Source organism: Gracilinanus agilis, chromosome 2, assembly GCF_016433145.1.
Source record: "Gracilinanus agilis isolate LMUSP501 chromosome 2, AgileGrace, whole genome shotgun sequence".
Taxonomy (NCBI): domain Eukaryota; kingdom Metazoa; phylum Chordata; class Mammalia; order Didelphimorphia; family Didelphidae; genus Gracilinanus; species Gracilinanus agilis.
In genome coordinates, this window is record NC_058131.1 from 255,887,949 (window position 1) to 255,908,478 (window position 20,530).

General features: G+C 42.2%; 1 protein-coding gene across 1 annotated transcript in view; it reads right to left on the reverse strand.

The window, feature by feature from the left end:
* Positions 1-20,530, reverse strand: part of LOC123233568 (piezo-type mechanosensitive ion channel component 2-like) — a 107,647-nt gene that overhangs the window by 14,076 nt on the left and 73,041 nt on the right. Inside the window, exons 35-43 of the mRNA XM_044659639.1 lie at positions 17,384-17,513; positions 16,433-16,580; positions 14,251-14,462; positions 11,427-11,585; positions 9,957-10,104; positions 9,133-9,321; positions 8,001-8,093; positions 6,938-7,107; positions 3,134-3,250 (exon numbers count right to left, since the gene is read on the reverse strand). Coding sequence (XP_044515574.1) covers positions 3,134-3,250; positions 6,938-7,107; positions 8,001-8,093; positions 9,133-9,321; positions 9,957-10,104; positions 11,427-11,585; positions 14,251-14,462; positions 16,433-16,580; positions 17,384-17,513 — 1,366 coding nt within the window. The remainder of the gene's footprint in view (positions 1-3,133; positions 3,251-6,937; positions 7,108-8,000; positions 8,094-9,132; positions 9,322-9,956; positions 10,105-11,426; positions 11,586-14,250; positions 14,463-16,432; positions 16,581-17,383; positions 17,514-20,530) is intronic.

Consider the following 20,530-nt stretch of genomic DNA (forward strand, 5'->3'; position numbering starts at 1 on the left):
GCTACCCACATTCAGAGGAAGGACTGCAGGAGAGGAAACATATAAGAAAAACAACTGCTTGAACGCATGGGTTGGGGTGGACATGATTGAGGGTGTGGACTCGAAACTACCACACCAATGCAACTACCAACAATTTGGAAATTGGTCTTGATCAAGGACACATGACAAAACTAGTGGAAATGCACATCGGCCATGGGTCGGGGGAGTGCGGGGGGGTGAAGGGGAAAGGAGGAGTATGAATCATGTAACCATGTTAAAAATGTATATTAATAAATGTTAAAAAAAAAAGAAATAAAGAAGATACTTTGAAATAAAAAAAAAGTCTGAGGAAAATCCATTAGATTTGGCAATTAAGAAATCATTAGTAACTTTAGAAAAGGGAGCTTCAGTTGAATAACACTGATGCTAGATTTCAGAGGGCTTAGAAGAGAGTAGAAAAGGCAGAAATACCTAGGATAATTTACTTTCTCAAGGAGTTTATTTTGAGAAAGAAAGATGATATATAGGATGATAATTAGCAAGGCTGGTCAGATTTAAATGAAGTTTTGGTTTGGGTTTTTTTTAAGGATAAGTGAGATTTGGGCATGTTTGTAAGGAGCAGGGAAAAAGCAAATAGACACTGAAGATAAGACAGTAAGTGGGGTCAATCTACAGAAGAAGATTAAGAGGAGATAGATTAGAGATTCATATAGAGGCCGGATTAAAGGAGGAAATTGTGGAGGAGGATATCTGAGGCATGAGGAGGAGAGGGAAAGGGAAGCTCTTGAGGAATGACTTCCACTTTTCTTTTGCAGGGAAATATTGGGCAAGGAATTCAGCTAAGAGAGTGGGGAGAGGCTCTGTAAGAGGCTTGAGAAGAGATGAGAAAGTTTAGAACAGGTGCTGTGGAGAGTGAGATAGCAAATCAGTTAGGGATGATACGATGATTGTTTTGCTTTATGAGGACCCATTTAAGATTAAATGACATAAATATTTAGTTGGGCCCAGTCAGCATGTTTTCATGATTTTCTTCTAGCTCTTTCCCATTTCAGGATGGGAACAGGTGCAAAAAAAGTGGTCGGTGGGAGTAATCCTAGGATTTGGCAAGGTGTGATTGGTAAAGACAAGCGGGCAAGGCATTTGAGAATAGATGATATATAGAATTGGGTTGGTTTAACCCAGTGATATAGGGAATGGAGGAGAGTGTAGCCTGTGCAAGGATGATGGCTTGGGTAAGAAGTGAGGAGTCGAGGGAATGAACAAAATTAGTGGTCACAAGGTAAAAAGATTATGATCAGATAAAGGAATTCTGAGGTAAGTGAACATGGAAGTAGAACACCCATGGGTGGATGGCAAGACCAAGGGAATGACTATTGCTATGTGTAGCTGAGGTGAAGTCAAGGAGCAGGTCATGAGAACTGAGCAGACTGAGGAACATTTGTAAGAAGTTAGGACATTTGTAAGATGAGAGCAGGTTATAGAAAAGAGAGAAAGACTTTGATCTAGGCACTGAACTTGTTCAGGAAGAAAAGGGAATGTCCTAGAGTCCAGAGATAAAAACCACTAGGATATGAGATAGGTGACAAAAAATGGTGACAGAGGGCAAAGAGTACTCTGACTCTGCATTGCGAGGTATGGGGGTTAAAGTCTAGCCAATTCTGGAATTAGGATAGAGGTATTATGAGAACTGAGCAGACTGAGGAACATTTGTAAGATGAGAGCAGGCAGTAGAGAGGAGAGAAAGACTTTGATCCAGACACTGAACTTATTCAGGTAGAAAAGGGAGTGTCCTAAAGTCCAGAGATAATAGTCACTAGGGTATGAGATAGGTGACAAGAAATAGTGACGGGGGCAAAGAGTACTCTGACTCTCTGCTGTGAGGTATGGGGGGGAAAGGCTAGCCAATACTGGAATTAGGATAGAGGTATTATCAGAAAGGAGCCAGGTTTCAGTGAGAGCCAGAAAACAGAAGGAGAAAGTAAGGGATTTAAGATGAGGAAAGTTTGTTAATGACAGAGCAGGTATTCCAGAGGGTACAGTGGAAGATACAGACAGATCTGGAATGGGAAACTAGTGGATAGGATTTGGTTGGTAAGAAAGGGATGGAGAATAGTTTTTGCATCAACAGCTAGGAGTTAAGAATCACTGGGACAGGACAATGATGGAGTATGCTAATCTTTGAGAAGGAAGTCTAAGCAGAGTATCAAAGGTTAGAGAGAAGGCTTTTAAAGGAGGTTTGCAATTAGGCCATTCAAAATCTTCAAAGGGCAGTCTTATAGCAAGTGGTAATGTGTTCTGGAGGCCTCTTTACAGGTAAGATTCCTAGGAACTATTAAGGAAGGGAGAACAATAGTTCCTCAATAGTGGGAATGAGTTTGCAACAAACCATCTTCACTCTCACATCAGGCCCTTGAGAAATGTTTGTACTTTTCTTACAACGACCCTGTGAGATTAGTAATGCCAGGATCATTACAACTATTTTATGAAGATTAGCTGTTTGGCTTTGTAACTGAAAAGGGAGGAAAATGAAAGTCAGAAGAAAATTGTTTTAAATGGGGGTAGAACAGAACTATGCCAGAAGTTAGAGTCATCAGAAGGTAGTGGAGGGAACCCCAGGATCAGGAAGGTCCCTGCCTTCTAGTCCCAAGGATGTACTGGAAAAGGAATTTCATTGGGTGTTTTAAAGGGAATAAGGACAAGATGCAACATTGTTTTAAAGAAAAATGGGACCTTCCACTAGAATTACCAGGTCTTACAGTTATAAAGGCCCACAGAGGTCAGCTTGATCAAACCGTACCCAAATGAATGCCTTTTATAGCATTTCTACCAAACAGTCATTCAGCCTTTTCCATTTGGATGCTTCCAGTCATCAGGAGCCCACAGTTCACTTTGAGACAGCTCTGATTATTAATAGGGCCAAATCTGGCATTTCTGCCATTTTTCCTCATTGCCCCTGACTCTTAAGTCCCAATAGGAGATTTGATTTTAGTATATCTTTATCAGAAGACAGGGCATTCGTGTCATTAAGGGGAGAGATGACAGAAATCCAAAAAATAACTTTTGCTTTCTGTAGTACCCACATATATTCTGTTAAGCTCAGCAGAAAGCAGGCCACGGCTTAAAGGAGCTACGAAAAGAGGGTGGAAATACCTACATGGGCTCTTTCCTGATGTGGGTAAGCATTTGGACAATTTGATCTCTCATTTCCTTATCTCTGTAACACACCGTGTACTTGCCGGATGCTTCCACATTCTTGACTATAGAGACATTCCTGAAAGGGGAGGATGAAGTTCAGTGAGGAATGCTGAGCTAGGCATAGCTAAGGTCCACAGGGTGGGACAGGCTCTTCCTCTCTCGCCACCCCCCAACCCCCAAGTTCTTACTCAAATTTTGCTTCCAGCTTCATGGCCCCAGCTGCCACAAGCAGGCAAAGGAAAGGAAAGGAAATCTGAATTGCTTCAAGTCTCAAAAAATGAGCTGCTCTAGCATAATCATATTCCTGGGGACACCCACCCAAGCTGCCCTTGGCACACAAGAACCAGAGGAGATGGAGAATGGCTATGGAGAAGGGACCATGCTGGAGAATCTTGTTCTCTTCTCCATTCTGTACTTCACTTGCTTCAATCCCACTTGGATCACAGTTAGGATTAGGGACTTTGCCAATCATCTTGTTCACACCAGCTTCCCACCTCTTACTTTACATGTAGAGAAACTGAGGGCAGAGGGGTAGGGAAGGGAAAGGGGCTTACGGCTGGAATTTGAACTAAGGTCTTTTGACTTCACCCCTAAAATGCTCTACAGGACAGAGATAATCACTTCTGAACAAATTAAATAGGCATATTGATTAAAGCCAATGCCCTGCTTAAGAGTAACTTTTAGAAATTAGGCAGTGCTGTATAACAGAAAAAAACCATTGGGTTTATGATCATCAGAAGACCCAGGTTTGAATCCTAGCTCTGCCACAACCGTGTGACCTTAGGCAAGTCATTTTGCCTTTGTGAGTTTCAGTTTTCAGTCTGTAAAATGAGAGAGTTGAACTAAATGATCTTGTAAGATTTTTCTTAGCCCTAAAATCCTACACTCCTGTTATACAGCTGTCACAACAGAGAGATTGTCCTCTGCAGCTGTTCACCCACAAGGTGGTGAACACCCACACAGACAAGGACAAGATTATGAGTGAAAAGAACAGAGGACCATCAGAGAGGAGAAAGGAAAGTTTTTAAGAGCTATCTCCAGTCCCCAGAGGGGCCCTGGGGTGTGGTAATTACCAAACAATCTGGCCCTCAATAGGACTTTTCTCATATATATTTACAACTTTTTCTCAACTAATCTTCCCTTTAAAAGTATTTTTGGAAGGCTCAGGAGAGCAAATGTCAAACCCCTTCCTACGCATTCCTAAAAATTTAGAGAGGGAGGGAGGGAGAGATTTTGGAACTCAAAATAAAAAAAAAAACTAATGTTAAAAATTGCTTTTACATGGGAAAATACATTAAAACGTTTTTTATGGAAAAGTGTTTTTTTTTTTTTTTAAGAGAACAAGTAAATATTCTATGTGGTTTCCTCCATATGAAGAAACTTTAAGGGATAAGAGCAGGAGAAACTCCAGGAAGTCAGTCCTCTCTCTTGTCCATCAGCATGGGTATCAGCAAAACAAAGGAAGCTTGGGGTTCCTTTTGTGTCTGGGGGATAACATTCAGTACTCACAACTGGAGCTAGAAATAAAATGGATGCTATCTCCGTATCCAGGAAGCCCTTCAGCCTCCCATCAGCAGAGCATATTCTCCAAGCGGTGGGACAGAGTTTGTACCAGGCCATTCATAGCAGGCACTTGTGAGACCTTGTGTACTTGCCACACAACACTTCCCTGAGGTTAGAAGTGGGGTGATCATTGTTCCCATTTTTGCAGATGAGGAAACAGAAGTGATGGCACTTGCCCGTGGTCATAGCTGGGAATATTAGAACTGGGAGGCTGCTTTATGTTCACCTTCTTTCTACTTATGTTTCTCCATCAGAGCTGCAAACCAGGCAGTCCATACATGGGAAGTTCATGCCATATGTGTCCAGGAGCAGCCTGGCATCTATACATACGAGCATACTCTTTCTTTCCTAGGTGGTGATGGGGCCAGCTTCTACCTCAACTCCATAGTTCCAAAGGGACAATCCAAGTTGTCAGACAGGACAGTATATTTAAACATGAAGCTGTGGTATGGTGTGGTGAACATATTCTTAGTAGGTGGCATCATAGAAAGAGGAAAGGGCACTGGTTGTGGAGTCAGAGGCCCTAAGTTCTAGTCCTGCCCACTTCCCAGCTGAACAACTTTGGCCTAAATGACTTGCCTCCCTGGGCCTCAGTCTCATTCTCTGTAAAATAAGTAGATGGTAATAGGTGGTCTCTGAGGGTCCTTCTAATCTAAAACTTTGTTTTAGGAACTGCCAGCTGGGTTTGAATCCTGTCTCACCCACTAGCTATATGACTATAGGCAAGTCATTTGACATGGCTGAGCCCTTATTTCCTGATCTTTAAAATAAGGATACTAATGAAGCTTAACTTCACTGAGTTGTGAGAATCAAATGAGATAATTATATGACACTTTGTAAATCTTAAGATATCTATTTCAAAATGTGAATTACTATTATTGCTATTATGCATATTCCTGAACTACAAATCTAATTAGAGAAAGAGAAATGGCATGGTGTGATAGATAGAATAAATGCTGGACTTGCAAACCAGAAGTAGTTGTTGAGTCATTTTTCGGTTGTGTACAACTCTATGACATCATTTGAGCTTTTCTTGGCAAAGATACTGGAGTAGTTTGCTATTTTCTTCTTCCCCTCATTTTACAAAGAAAGAAACTGAGGCAAACAAGGTTAACGGACTTGCCCAGAGCTACATAGCTAGTAAGTATCTGAGGCTGAATTTGAACTTAGCTCTTCAGTCTCATTCTCTATAAAATAAGTAGATGGTAATAGGTGGTCTCTGAGAGCCCTTCTAATCTAAAACTTTGTTTTAGGAACTGCCAGCTGGGCAGTTCTAGGCCCCTTGCTCTATCCATTGGACCACCTCACTGGCCCAGCAAACCAGAAGCCCTGGGTTCAAATACATCCTTTGACATGAGCTAAGTCACCTTTGGTGAGTAATTTAGGCTCTTTAGGTCTCAGTTTCATCATCTATAAAAAGAGGAGTCAGTCTCAGCGATGTCTAAGGGTCCTTTCTATCAGAACCTTGGATTCTATGACCCACCTTTCCCCCTTGTGTGTGATGATTGCCAGCATGTGTACCGCCATCCCCACTGCTGAGGAAGAGCTCAAAGCACGTGTCCAACTCTGTGTGGTACTAACTGGGGTCTGTGTGTCTGTGTGTCTGTGTGTGTCTGTGTCTGTGTGAAGTGGAATTATTCAGAGAGTATAATGAAAAAAGAGTGGATTAAGAGTGAAAAGACCTAATTTTGGGCTCTTTTCCTTATTTCTGGTATGGCCTTGAGCAAGTCAGCCTCCCTGGTCTTCAGTCTCCTCATCTGTAAGATTTAGGGGTAGGACTGGATGATCTTTATGGTGCCATCCAACTTTAAAGCCCTCCTATTGTGTGCTATTGGCTCCCTATGTAGATATCATATTGTCTGTATAGAGCCCAAGTTGAAAGGACAGAGTGAAGAAAAATGATTATTTGCTTAGCTATCTTACTAGAAGTGTCCAACCTGACCCAGGCACCAGCCTTGCCCTTCCTCAGGAGTCACTTTCTGTTTCTATCTACTTCTGGAAGAAAAGGGGCCTGAATGCCTCCTGACATTGACTTCTAGACCTGTGTGTGACTAAAGAATGAATCAAAAATACATTTATTAAGTACGTTCCTCTGTGCAGAGCCCTACAAGTGGCTAAAGTCCCACCACCTGAAGATCCTGAAATGTCATCAGGTGCTTAAACATGGAGAAAGTGTCCTGGATTGGATGTCTCTAGTTACCTCTGAATGGTCCACGTCAAGGTGACATAAATAGCCGTGGCATTGGAGAGTTCATCGATCATGGCTGCCCGGTTGGCAGGGCTGATGTTCCAGAGTAGACTGGCATGACTTTTCATTTTTGCCACAGTGATGTCCTCTGGGTAATAGTTTGATATGAACTGCATGGCAGCCTGTGGGAGAGGAATGGGAGGGGAAAGGAGAGCAGGTAATGTGAATCGTTTAATCCTAGGACATCAAACCCTAAGCCATAAAGACCATCCAGGTAATGTTCTTCGCCAGGGGTCTGAATTTTTTTTTTTATTTCAATAAAATTGGTTTCTTTTGTACTCTTATGTATTTTACTTTATTTGTTTAAAGACATTATTCTGAGAAAGGTGCCAAAGACAAAGACTGCCAACGGGGACCATAATACAAAAAAAGCTAAGAATCTCTGTTTTTAGATCAAGCCTCTCTAGACAGAGGCAGTTGGTGGCATGGTGGACTTGCAGTCAGTAAGACCTGAGTTTAAATCCTGCCTCAGACACTTAACTAGCTATATGACACTGTGTAAGTCACTTAACTTCTAGAGGTCTAAATTTCCTCATCTGTAAAATAGGAGCTAACAATAGCTCCTCTCTTACAAGACTGTTGTGAAGATCAAATGAGATAACAAATGAAAATTACTTGGTAAACCTTCAAGGGATATAGTTATGATGATGATAAGATTACTGGAACCCAAAGAACATTTGAATCTTTGCCCAAGGTCACCTAGCAGGTTAACGACAAGAATGACACTAGAACCCACATCCTTTGGTTTCTAGCCCAGGTATCTTTCCAATATGCCACGTGAAGAATGAAAGGGAAAAAAATCCAAATGTGAAAGCTTTTTTTTTTCCAATATGAAATACAAGGTCTCCTTAGTCATCCTTTAGGGTCCACCAAAGGAATATGCAAAATCCGGAGGCTCCTTCCTGGTGCCTGAGTAGATCCTAGTCACCCTCCCTCCACTAAGTGAACTAAGATAAGGGAGAAAAGAACAATGGAAAGAGAACTGGCTCTTCTTGGTACTTTGAGGAACACTTACCGGATGGAATGCATACCGAGCTGTCAGGTTGTCAAATGCTTTCTGAGAGAAGGGGACAAGATTTTGCTGCTGAGAACTCATGGCAAAAAGGGTCTAGGGAAAAGGAGGAAAGAAAATGACTCTGAAATACATGCACTTGGCAGTGGACATTCATTAAGTATACCTGGTGTTCCAAAAGTTTTGGTGCAAATTCAGATCTTAATAGCAATTAAATAGCTTTCATATTGATATCATTAATAAGCTTTAATAGCTTATCAAATAGGTTTAATAGTTTTGAAAAGCTTTATTACCTATTAACATATTTTAGGGGCTATTAAGATTTAAAACCACACTAAGACTTTGGGGACACTATGTACACTAAACACCTACTTGTCTCTAGCTTTGGGCTACTATGATGATACAAAGAACCTACTAGTGTCTCAAGGAGAGTCAAGACTCACAGAGGAGAAAACATACAAACACACACGTTAAGTCACAGAAAAAAAAACCCTATACAAATAATAATTTACATTCCTATTGTGCCTTAAAGTTTACAAAATATTTGTTTTTTGTTTTTGTTTTTTTCATAACAACATGGCAAGATAGGAAATAGAAGCATGATTAGCCTCATTTCGTGGATGAGGAAACCAAGGACTTGGAGCAGTTATGCAGTTTGCCCAGAGCCCCCAGAGTGATGAGATGTTGGAGTCTGGACTAGAACCCAGGTCTTCTGACTCTTTTCTCATTTGATTTCCACTACAGTGTGCTATCTTTTCCTGTGCCTTTTGATGTGATTAGGTGCTAAACCGTGTGGATCACACCATAGGTGGTGAGAAAAGTGGGCTATCTGTGTTTTAGAGAAGCTAGGGATAAATACAGGTCCAAAAGAATGGGTAGTATTAAGAGAGGCAGTAAGGAGGGTGAAGGAATTCCAAGTATGGAAGATGGGTGGCATAAGCAAAAACTCCAGGGCTATATTGGATCTACTGTATGCAAGGACACTTGGTTGGGGTAGAGGGTTTGATTTACCAAAAAATGAATGTGAGAATTAGAAAAGATTGGCTGGAGCCAAATAATGTAAATCCATAAAGGCCCCTCTAAATCCCCCCCCCCCACTACCACCATCTTCCTTGCTCCTCCCGAATTTCTTTACCTCATAACCACTGATGGAAATTTTGATGGAGACATCCAATGGCTGGTTAGTCACTCCCCCCACTGTCTTCAGCAGAGACATAAAAACCAATGGGAACCACATGAGGAAAACTAGAGCAAAGGTAATGACTCCTCCATGTCCATACTTCACAATCTTCTTCTTCTGCTGCCCTGGTGGGTGGGGATATTTCTACAAAGAAAGACGAGTTGGGGAGAGGGATAGAGAGAAAGGGAAGAACATAGTCACATCAATGAGGGAGATAAAGAGCTGCTGCTCTTAGGCTGGACAAAAGAAGGTTGCAACTGGAAGGAAGAGCCAATGATAGTTTAAAATGGTGGAGGGAGGAAAGGTGTACATGAGGAAAGGTTGATCAAGGCACCCAAAATGGTCTAACTCCATGAGCCCAGGAATCATAATGAAACCCAGGGTTGAGGTCTTGTTAGGTCACAGTGACAGAGGTAGAGAGGGGCTTAATGCCGAGGTTGAGGAATAAAGGATAAGGGGAAGGAAAGGGGAACATTTTAGGTTATAGAATTTATAGCTGGAAAGAGCTTTGGAGACTTTCAAATCTAACCGTATTCATTTTACAAATCAAGAAACTGAGGAAGGAGGGAGGATGAAAAATGCTTCAAACAAGTAATCTGACTCCAAATCCATCACTCTTAGCACTGTCCTATGCTACCTTTCTGCCCACCCTTGATGGACAGCAGCTGATGGAAATGAGTAGAGTCTACAGAATGACAGCCATTTCCACGTCATGCTCTACTATAAGCCAGAGAAGCAGCCAACCCATCTCACATAAGACAATTGCTATGATCACATACCTTCTCAGATTCCCTCCAGCATTTCATGATGAAAATATTGGCATACAAGTCCTCCAGACTGATCCAACTAGACAAGCTGAGGGCAGTATCAGTCCATATCCAATCCATAACCGCTCTCAGCTCCAGAAGGAAAGGCACAATTCTAAAACTGGAAGAGGAAACAAAATCCAGGGATATTGGTTCCATAGCTTCTGTCTCACCCCTCAATGTCTCAAGGCTGAACTCTCATCCACAGCTCAAAGGGAGGAAGGTCGTCACTCCCTGAGCACATGTTGGTTCCCATTCCAGATGTTTCTAAGCTCTCCTATCATGTTTATGTTGTTATTCTTCATATAGTCTTCCAAAACCATTCACTATAGAGAACCCTAAATAGGGAGTTTATTTGCAGGTAAACCAGCCACATGTGAAGTTGAAAGAGTATTTGGAGTTGGATGAATTCAGGTGATAAACCCCCAAGGGGACGTTTGTGAAATGCAAAATACAAAGGGAGGAAGGGGTCAACAAGGAGATTGCATATAGCATCCAATTATTTTTAAATTCATTTAACAGAATCTCAGAGTTGGCAGAGACCTCAGAGGTCACTTTGTCCAATCTAATCTAAAACAGAAATCTCTTCTACTAGTTATGGGAACCTCCCTACCTCCCAAAGCAGCCTGTGCCACTTTTGGACAGCTCCAATTGTTAGGAAGCTTCTCCTTTAGATCTAGCCAACTTCTACTCTTTTGCAGCATCCCCTCATTGCTCTTAATTTCTGTCCCTGGGGATCAAGAAGGGCAAATCTAATTGTTTTACTTCATAATAGTCCATCAGATATGGAAAATAAAACTCATGTTTCCCCACTCCACCCCCTCCCATCTTTTCTATTCCAGATAAAACAGCCCTCATTCCTTTAATTGAAACTCTTATGTATGGTGAGTCCTATTGTGTCTTGGTTGCCCTCCTTTTGCTACGCTCTATATGTCAAAGTCCTTAAAATATGGCATCCAGAACTGAACCTAAAATCCCAGATGTTACTTGGCTAGGATAGAGGCTATTGGGGTTTTCACCTCCTGAATTCCCAAACTTTTGTTTGGAATGCTTTTGTTCATGCAACCCAAACACACATTTGTATTTTGGGCTTTCACATTATAATGTTGACTCATTCAACTTGCCCTTCATAGAAATCCCAAGGCCTTGTCTGTGTCTGAATCACTACCTGGCTTGCTACCATTTCCTTGGAAGGATCTGCCTTAGTCTCTCCCCATGAGTAAAGTGTGAGTCAGAGAAGACAGCAGATATTGCCAACAACTTCTCAGTTGTGCACTTGGACTCCAGAAATTTCAGTTTAATCCCTTAGGTGATGTGTCCTTTTGGAAAGATCATGAGATGACTGAAGATCCAGTTTGGCCATAAATATCCCTGAGGTATTCTTGTAAATAACCTCGGCAGCACAAGATTTTGTGAAAGATGTGAGGTCCTCTCCTTATTTACCCTTGAAATAGGAAGAGGTTGAGGAAATTGAAGTTTTTGGTCAGAAAGTTGCCCAGGATACGATTTGGGTAGCCACATTTGATCTGATAAGCTGACAGGCCAAAGTAAATACATTTGACCAGGTACCAAATCTGAGCCACGTAGTTTAAGCAGAATCTCCTGCAAATAAACAGAAAAATCTATTATGGCTACAATCCTGAAGCCTCAGGTTTTCCAACTATGTCTTGGAGAAAATAACCCTTGCCATATTGCTGTCATCTTGAAAACCTTTTTTTTTCCTCATCCCCCTCGCCCCCCTCCCCCCGCTTAATCTCAGTCCCTCCAACAAACTCTTTGTGCCCTAAGCATGCCCCTCCTCCTGCCTGGCAACATCTCTTTAGCCCTCTTCCCTTTCTGGGAAGCCTAGCTAATGACACTTCTCTACCTGAGGGATGACATGTCCTATCCATACGCATTCCCCCATAAAATAGCCTAAAGTAGCATAATATCCTCCAAGTAGCCCTGATTTTGGAGCTTCCCTAATCCAGGAGCTGCTTTGCAGCAAAGAATGAAGATGAACTGAGGAGTTCCAGACTATTGATGGATTCTTCCTCCTGCCATGCCCTGAAGATCATAAGACCAAGGCTCTTAGACATTATTTCTCTGCTTGTATTCCTTCCTTGCCCTATTCTAGTCCAGCATTTTTAAAAATCCTTCTCTTCTGTCTTAGAATCAATGCTAAGTATCAGTTCCAAAGCAGAGGAGCAGTAAGAGCTAGGCAACTGGAGTTAAGTGCCATGCCCAGGGTGATACAGCTAAGAAGGGTCTGAGGTCAAATTTGAACCCAGGACCTCCCATCACTACAGCTGGCTCTCTATCTAGTGAGCCACCTAGTTCCCCCTAAGCCCAGCATTTGAAAAGCCACCCTAATACCTTTTTGTAGTTATCCTAACTCTCTACTCTGTGATCCCTTGGATAGCTAAGTTGTATAGTCTTCCCATTTGAGTCTTCCCTTAAATGTGCCAAATAAAGAAACCTATTGCTTTTAGCATTAGGCTCAATGCCCATCCAGTTATTCTGCCAATTCCTTTAAGTCCCAGCAACAGAACCTAATGCCTGGATAAGATAATAACATGGGAATTTTAGATCTGGAAGAGACCTTAGAGATCATCCATTTTGCAGAGGGTGAAATGGAAACAGAGGCACATGAGCTGACGTGACTTGATCAAGGCCATTCACGAGGGTGCCGGGTCTTGAACACACAAGTATCTGAATTGGATCAAAATCTTGTGCTTTTTCATATATATACACACACATAGATATTCCTATACGACATATATTGGAAAGTATTCAAAGATGAGATTAAACCATTGCACGAATGATGCGGTAATGATTGTTCCTTGTGTGATGGAGAGAGAGGTAGAGAAATCCTTATAGGAAACTAAAGCATTGGAATGCATCTTTGCTCAGAATTTTGGTCTTTTCTGCTCTTAATTATTTCTTTAAATCGTTATACTAGACTTTTCATCTACTACATTAAAGCATAATAGACTTTTCCTTGTTCTCTTTTCTGTCTCTGCTAAAGACTTCTCAATGTAGGGAAGGCATTGCAATAGGTGGTAACATCAGCATTTCTACAGGTAGGCACTTTCTCTGCTTGCTTCTTTATGATCCCCCTCAATCTATTTAACTGGATCACTGAAGGTCATCTAATTAGGCCTTTAACCACTTCCCAGCTGAAACTGGGGAAAAATATATTTCTCTCCATCCATAATCACTGCCAATGACTTCCCCTAGGGAGGCATGGTGGGGCTCGAAGGATGGCCAGCCTCCAGCCATCTCTACCACTAGGCATTAGGGACAATCCCAGCCCTGCCACAAAATCTGATTCCACCACCAATGTTAGTGCTGAAAGTCTTCAAGCATTAATACAAGGCAATTTCTCAGCCATCCTTAGAATGCTCCCTCTTTATTCCATCTCCTGGCTTCCCCAGCTTCCTTCAAGACAGCTCAAATCCCACCTTTGTAAGAGACCTGACAGCCTTCTAAATCCCACTACTAATGCCTTCCCTCTAAGACTGCCTCCTATTTACTCCACATATGTCTTGTATGAATATAACATTGTATGTGGTCTCTCCCATTCGAATGTGAGCCCCTTGAGGGTAGGGACATTTTCCCCCCTTTCTTTGTATCCCTGGAACTCAGCATGGCACTTGGCGCATAGTAAGTCCTTGATAAAAATGCTTGTTGTGGAGAGCTGGGGAGTTCAGTAGAAGGAGAACCAGATCTGGAGATAAGAAGTCCTGGATTCAAATGTGACCTCAGACACTTCCTAGCTGTGTAACCCTGGGCAAGTCACTTAACTCCAATTGCCTAGACCTCCTCGCTCTTCTATCTTGCAGCCAATATTTAGCGTCAATTCTAAGACAGAAGGAAAGAGTTTTTTTAAAATGCTTGTTGGCCATTGGCATTAAAGCTAAAAATTAAGACATCTTCTCTGTCTACTGCTGTCTAGAGAGATCTGCTAGCCTCGTGACATGGTCTTACGTGCAGTTCCTTTGAACAAGTCAAGATTTCACCTCTCTCATTTCAGTAAAAAGTCTGAGTGGCTCAATGAACACTCCTCCGTCTTGTTCCTTCTCTGAATTCCCCACTAGAAGAGTGCCTTGCACATATTGTTTAATAATAGTCATTAGATTAAATTGAATTGAACTGTCTATACTACTCCTACTTAACCACATGAGGGCATTGAGTACTTTGGGCTTTTCATTTCCTTGGCAAAAAAAGGAAAGATTTTCCCCTACACTGATTTTTACCCCCCCCCCCCCCCCCCCATCAGAAATACCTCTTGGTTACTCCCGGAAGAATGAAGAACAGCCAGAAGTGGACTCCAATGACAAGCACAACCTGAAACAAGCACTTGCCAAACATGGTTTTTCTCAGGTAGATGCCGCGGTCCACAATCATGCTGCCAAACTGGATGAGGATCATTGCCAAGAAAGCTTCTGGCACCTGGTCTTCAGAAAGTGTCTCAGAAAAGTCAGCAGCTGAGTATTTCTAACGAGATCAGAAATACTGGTTAGGAAAACACAATGTGTAGGGTATGTGAATGGCTGGCAGAAACACTGAGTTTGCCTTTCTTAGAATCAGGTCACAGTCTTGCTCAGAGGCCTTTAATGTCTTCCTATATAATAAACCCTAAACTCATTAGCCTAGCATCCAAAACAATAGATTTGTTTTGATTTTTAGAATGAGAGGATCCTAAAAGTCATTCAATTCAAGCTCCTCATTCCACAGAACAGGAAACTGAGACCCTGAAGGAAGTTACATGACTTATCAAAGATCATCCAGGTTATAAATTTCAGAGCTGGGATGTGAACTTGAGTTTTATGTTTTAAATCCAATGGTCCTTCTACTCATACTCCCAAACCCTTCCACAATCATTCTTCACACTCTCTCTTCAGATCTATGGCCACTACTACAAAACATGAAGCCTCTGCTCAAACCAAACTGGTTTCTTTATAGCCCACCCTGGCTGTATATTACATTTTCACTGCCATGCCTTCGTCTATACTGTTCCCTCAACCTATAATTTCTCTCTATATATCGAAATTTTTCCCATCATCCACAGCCCAGCTCAAGCATTACCTTCTACATGAAATCCTCCCAGCCTAAGCTTCTCTCCCTCTCTCTCTCTTTAAATCTCTCCTTTGAACTTCCATAGTACTTTCTGTACTGTAGAATGTAAGCTCCTTGAGGACAATGATTATTGCTTTTTAAATTCTTATTATTTTTATTGTGCATCTCAGGACCTAGCAGAGTGCCTGACATAAAGGGCTTAATAATAGTCATTAGATTAAATTGAGTTGAACTGTCTATATTACTCACACTTAACCAGAAACTATACTGCATTGCCTCCTTCCTTCCTTCCTTCCTTCCTTCCTTCCTTCCTTCCTTCCTTCCTTCCTTCCTTCCTTCCTTCCTTCCTTCCTTCCCTTTCCTTTTTATTTCCTCTTTCCTTCTCTGCCTTTTCCTCTTGATTCTGTCTTCCATACATTCCTCAATGACACAGACTATATTCCTTTTATATCTTGACATTCCCAGTGCTTAGCAGCACTTCTCAACTATTCCAGGTAAGATGAACAGTTAGGAGCTAATGCTAAGGTGTTTCATCCACAGAAAGTCATTAATAAATATTTGTTGAATTTAATTCTCTCCAACTAAATTATAATCCCTATATAACTATAATCTATAACCCTTAACATCAAGGACTATGCCTCCCTCTTTGTATTCCCCACAGTGCCAAGCCCTGTCTTCTGGCCATGGCAAATATTTAGTAAATACTTGATGATTATGGTCAGAGCTATAACAAAAGTTCTGATGCCCTGGGCAATCAGCTCAGAGAGTTGGCACCCTGCCTAGGACTAAAGAACCAAGAGCAGACCTAAGAGGGGGTATAGAGGATCAGGGTGCAGAAGAAGAGAAGATGATTGGCCCTACTCAAAAAGGTTCTGTTGCTTGCTTGCTTCCTTCCTTGCCTTTTCTTCTCTTCCTTTAAGACATTGTTGGTGCCTTGGTACCTCTGGAGGTTGTTCTATTCACCCCACAGTACATACAAAAAGCTGAGAGGACAAGTCAGTAATAGGGAAAGTAGAACTCTTAAGGAAGCCCACCTGCCAGGACAGCAGAGGGTGATCATCAATGCCCAGATGGCCAGTGTCCACCACTTGTCCTACTTCCCAGCTTTCACTTTAATTAACGATAGCTGCAAAACAACTTAATATCAACCTTGGACTTGGCACAGAAAGCAGTGGCCATTTCAGTAATGGAATCTGGGAAATTGATATTTAAAGCAAAAAGATTTTCAGCAATCCAAGGGCCAGACTCTTTTTGCGATGTGCCCAGTTCACCCTCCTTAAAAGTATGGCCTGAGAGGGGAGCTCCAAGACTCTGAGGAGTTCTGGTACCCAGAAAGCCCCAGGTTAAGCCAGAGAACCATGCAGGCTAGAGAGATAGGCTGTGCTTACACCAAAGGCCCAGTATCCAAAGATGATGATGAGAAAGTTGATGACCTCAACCAGGAACATGAAGGCATAGACATCACACACGGGGCTGAATTCTGGGTGGATAATGTTGTAGAAGAAATGTCTGATGGGCCGATAGATCTGGAGGGCACTGGGGAGTCAAAGATAAATGCAGTGTAGCCTATATCTAAACTATACAGCTTGTCCTAGACTGAGTAGGAAGTGATTTCATGACACAGTTGACGTCTTCTACTCATAGTAACAATAATAATAATTCCTAGCACTTAATATAGGGCTTCTCAGTTCTGTCAAGGGCTTTGCATATTTTAATTCATTTGATCCTCACCATACCCTATTTGGTAAGGGCTGTCATTTGCCCCAAAATGAGACAAACAGAGGTTAAGTGACTCATTCAGGACCACACAACTAGGAAATCTCTCATGCAGGATTCAAACTCAGGCCTTTCTGACTCCAAGTCTCACTTTAAGACTGCTGGTGCCCCAACTACAGCTCCTAAAGACTCCAAACAGTATCTTGGCACTGTCAAATGGTCCAACATCAGAAACAGATATGATTTCATCGATTGAAATGACATTAAGAAAGATGTATTACCAACTGCATTGCTGCTGTACCCTTAGGACCATCTCGCTAGAATATGAGCTTCTGGGGGGCATAGACTATCCTGCTTTTCTACTTGTATCCTGTGAACAAAGTAAGTGCTTTCTTTATAAATGTTCTTTTATTCATTCATTCAATGCCACAGTTCAAAGAACTTTTAGTCCATAAAATGGCAATCACCAAGTCTACTCTACTTCCCCTCTTTTTCAGGAATGCTACCCCAAGGGTCCCTGGATTAGATAGTGGCAACCTCAGGACTTTAGCCCGGGGCCCTTGATTCCCATTCTAAGGTTCTTATTTCCAGCTCTTCCTCTAAACAAGAAACCTCTCAATTACGTTTCAATCGCTAGCGTTCTGACTTTCACCATCCTTTTCTTCAGCATCCTGGCAGTCAGCAGCTTTTTATTGATTGGAAATGTCCTGAACCAGCTCCTTATCTTCTTGGATCTTCTGTTCTGGTTTTCCCCTGAGAAAGACACAAGATAGCAGCAATTTTTCTGCTAGGGCTTCTTTTGGAACCTCCCTCTCCCCAAAATCCTAAACTACTTCATCTTAAAAGATGGGCTTCTTTTCCACTGGAAGGAAATGCACATGCCTAATTTAAAGGACAAGCCTATATTCTTGAGAATGCAAGTCACCTTTGCAGCTTGAGGGTCTTTCTGAATAAAGGCATGGAGGTGGGGGTGGGAGGGAGGTTGGCTGGTGGTGCTAAGGACAGGAGGAGGCCAAGAGACACCAAGCCTGATCAGGCACAATCCTCTAGGTCAAATTCTAGTACAAAGGAAAATTTCTGAGGAGATTCCTCAGAGCAGAGACTGGGGATGGGAAAAAAAATGATGCAGGTTTGGGATGGGGACAGAGGCTCCTGGGATGTACAGTTAGGAGACAGAGAATCATCTAATCTAGGGGTTCATAACCTATTTTGATAACTGTATTTCAATATAACTAGTTCCCTTGGTAATTCCATATGTTTTATTTTATGCATTTGAAAACATCATTCTGAAAAGGGGTTCATAGTCTGAACTGCCAGAGGTGCTCATGAAACAAAAAAATAGTTAAGAACCTTTGATCTAATCCAACCTCAGGTTTTACCATAAGGTGAAACTGAGGCCCTGACAGGTTATCACTGCTACAAAATGAAGGGATTAAACCAGATAAATGGTCTTAGACCAACCTCACGTGATGAGTAGGACACATCTTAGTGTCAGGAAAACTTGAATTCAGCTCTCACTTTAGACTCTTAACAGTGGTGTGACTTTGGGGAAGTTATTTAGCCTCTTGGAGTCTCAGTTTTATAATATCTGTATAATTAGAAGACTGGAATCTCTGGCCCCTAAGATCTCTTCCTTCTCTAAATATATAATCTTAGGCTCCCAGGTCTTTTGATTCCTCTTCCAGAATTCCTTCTATTAGATATTTCTTAAAGAGGCTAATGGGAAGAAGTAACCAAAAAAAAGGAGGAAGAGAAAGAAAGGAGGGAGAGAATTGGGGCATTGGTAGTGAGGAAGCCACGCTGAGTCTGCTAACAAAGCCTCTACAAGGAATAAGATTTGCTGAATTGTGAGTGAAAATATAAATCTTAAGATTTATTATGAATCCTCTTTTTTTCCCCTCAAAGCCCACCTTGACCCAAAGGTGTTTGTCTCTTTCTCCAGAAAGTCCATAGGGAGGGGGCGGGCTGAGGAAGAGGATGAGGCTCTTCATGCCAACCCTGGGGGAAGTCTCTTGGCCTTTTGCTGCTCTGTCGATTCTTGGACTTTCTAATCTTTTTCTTTTCTTTGCAGTTAGTGTGGTCAGATGATGGCTCATCCCATAGTCCCAGATTCTGGATTGGAGGGAAAAAGGAAAAACTCTGAGGATATATTTTGCTGATCTTCCTTTCCTTCCTCTCCTCTGAGCTCAAAATAGACAACTATGCCCCTACGAGCAAAGGGAGAGAAGAGAAACAGCTTATGGAAGAATGGTAAGGAGCCTAATACACTCCTTCAAGGTCTGGGGAGACAGAGGTCAAAGGGGTCCCTAGAGAAAACAACCCATGAATCCCAGAATGGGAGCTGTGGTACTCCTCTCACAACACCCATTCCCAGCCCTATGCCTGCCACATAATTTCTGCTCAACTAAAAATGGATGTGTAAGGTTATAAAGGACATCAAAAGCCCAGAGAGTAGGCAGGAAGAACAAATGGAGTGAAAATATGGCAGACTGCCACCATCCTGTGGGGGAAGGAAACAGGAGTGATGAGAACTTCCAAGCTTCACAAGGGCCAGGGTCCTGGTTGTCCAGGGCATGAGGAAGTGCTTCCCCAGGCTTGAATTTGATAGATTCTCCCCAGATGTCCTTGGCTTCCTTAAAATCATAACTAAAATCCTAGCTTCTAGGTGGTACAGTGGATAGAGCTACCAGCCTGGAAGCCCTGGCTTCAAATCTAGCCCTTGCCCCTGTTGTTACTGAGACAGAAAGCAAGGATTAGAACAACAACAACAACAACAACAACAACAACAACAATAAAGCAGCTAATCTTCCCTACCTAACCCCTCTTAATACCAGTGCTTTGCCTTTTTAAATTATTTCCCATTTTCTGCTTTGTATATAGGAGACATGTTGTCTCCCCTGTTAGATTGTAAATTCCTCAAAGGCAGAGACTATCTTTTACCTCTTTTTGTATCTCCCACAATTAAGACAGTGGCTGGCACATACTAGGTGCTTAATAAATGTTTATTGAATGGATGGATGAGTGAGTGAATGAATGAATGTCCCTGGAAGTAGGCCATGAGTTGGGGTGCCAGGGCTTTGGGACAGGACAAGTCAGGAAAGGGATCTAGCCCCCAAGATCCTACTGGGAAGCCATGCCTTTCTGGGACTGCCTCTGCTTCCCCCATTGCCAGAAGAACTGGTTTCTTCCTTGAAACCTTTTCCTTTTTAAACCCTCAGAGTCAGATAAATTTCAGCAGCCTGGCAAAGAGCATTGGTTCAGGGGTCAGAAGTGGATTCTAGAGGCAGCTGGGTGGCTCAGAGGGTTGAGAGCCAGACCTAGAGATGGGGAGATCCTGAGTTCAGATCTGGACTCAGATACTACTTTGCTGTGTGACCTCCAATAAGTCACTTAACCTCCATTGCCTAACCTTTACTGCTCTTCTGCCTTGGAACCAATACACAGTATTGATTCTAAGATGGAAGGTCAAAGTTTAAATAAATAAAAATACAAGTGGATTTCTGTCCCTGCTCTGACACTAATCGGGGCCATGCATGGTCTCTGCCATTGAAATCACAAGTCTGGTTCTTATTCCTCATCTCCATCCCATGCCCATCCCAGTTCCTCTCCCTGGGATTGTCTATTATAGGAAGACATCCACAAAATGAAAACAATGTCTACCTCATGCATATGAGGTTAAAAGTGGGTGGGAGAGAGAGAGAGAGAGAGAGGAAGAGAGAGAGAGAGAGAGAGAGAGAGAGAGAGAGAGAGAGAGAGAGAGAGAGAGAGAG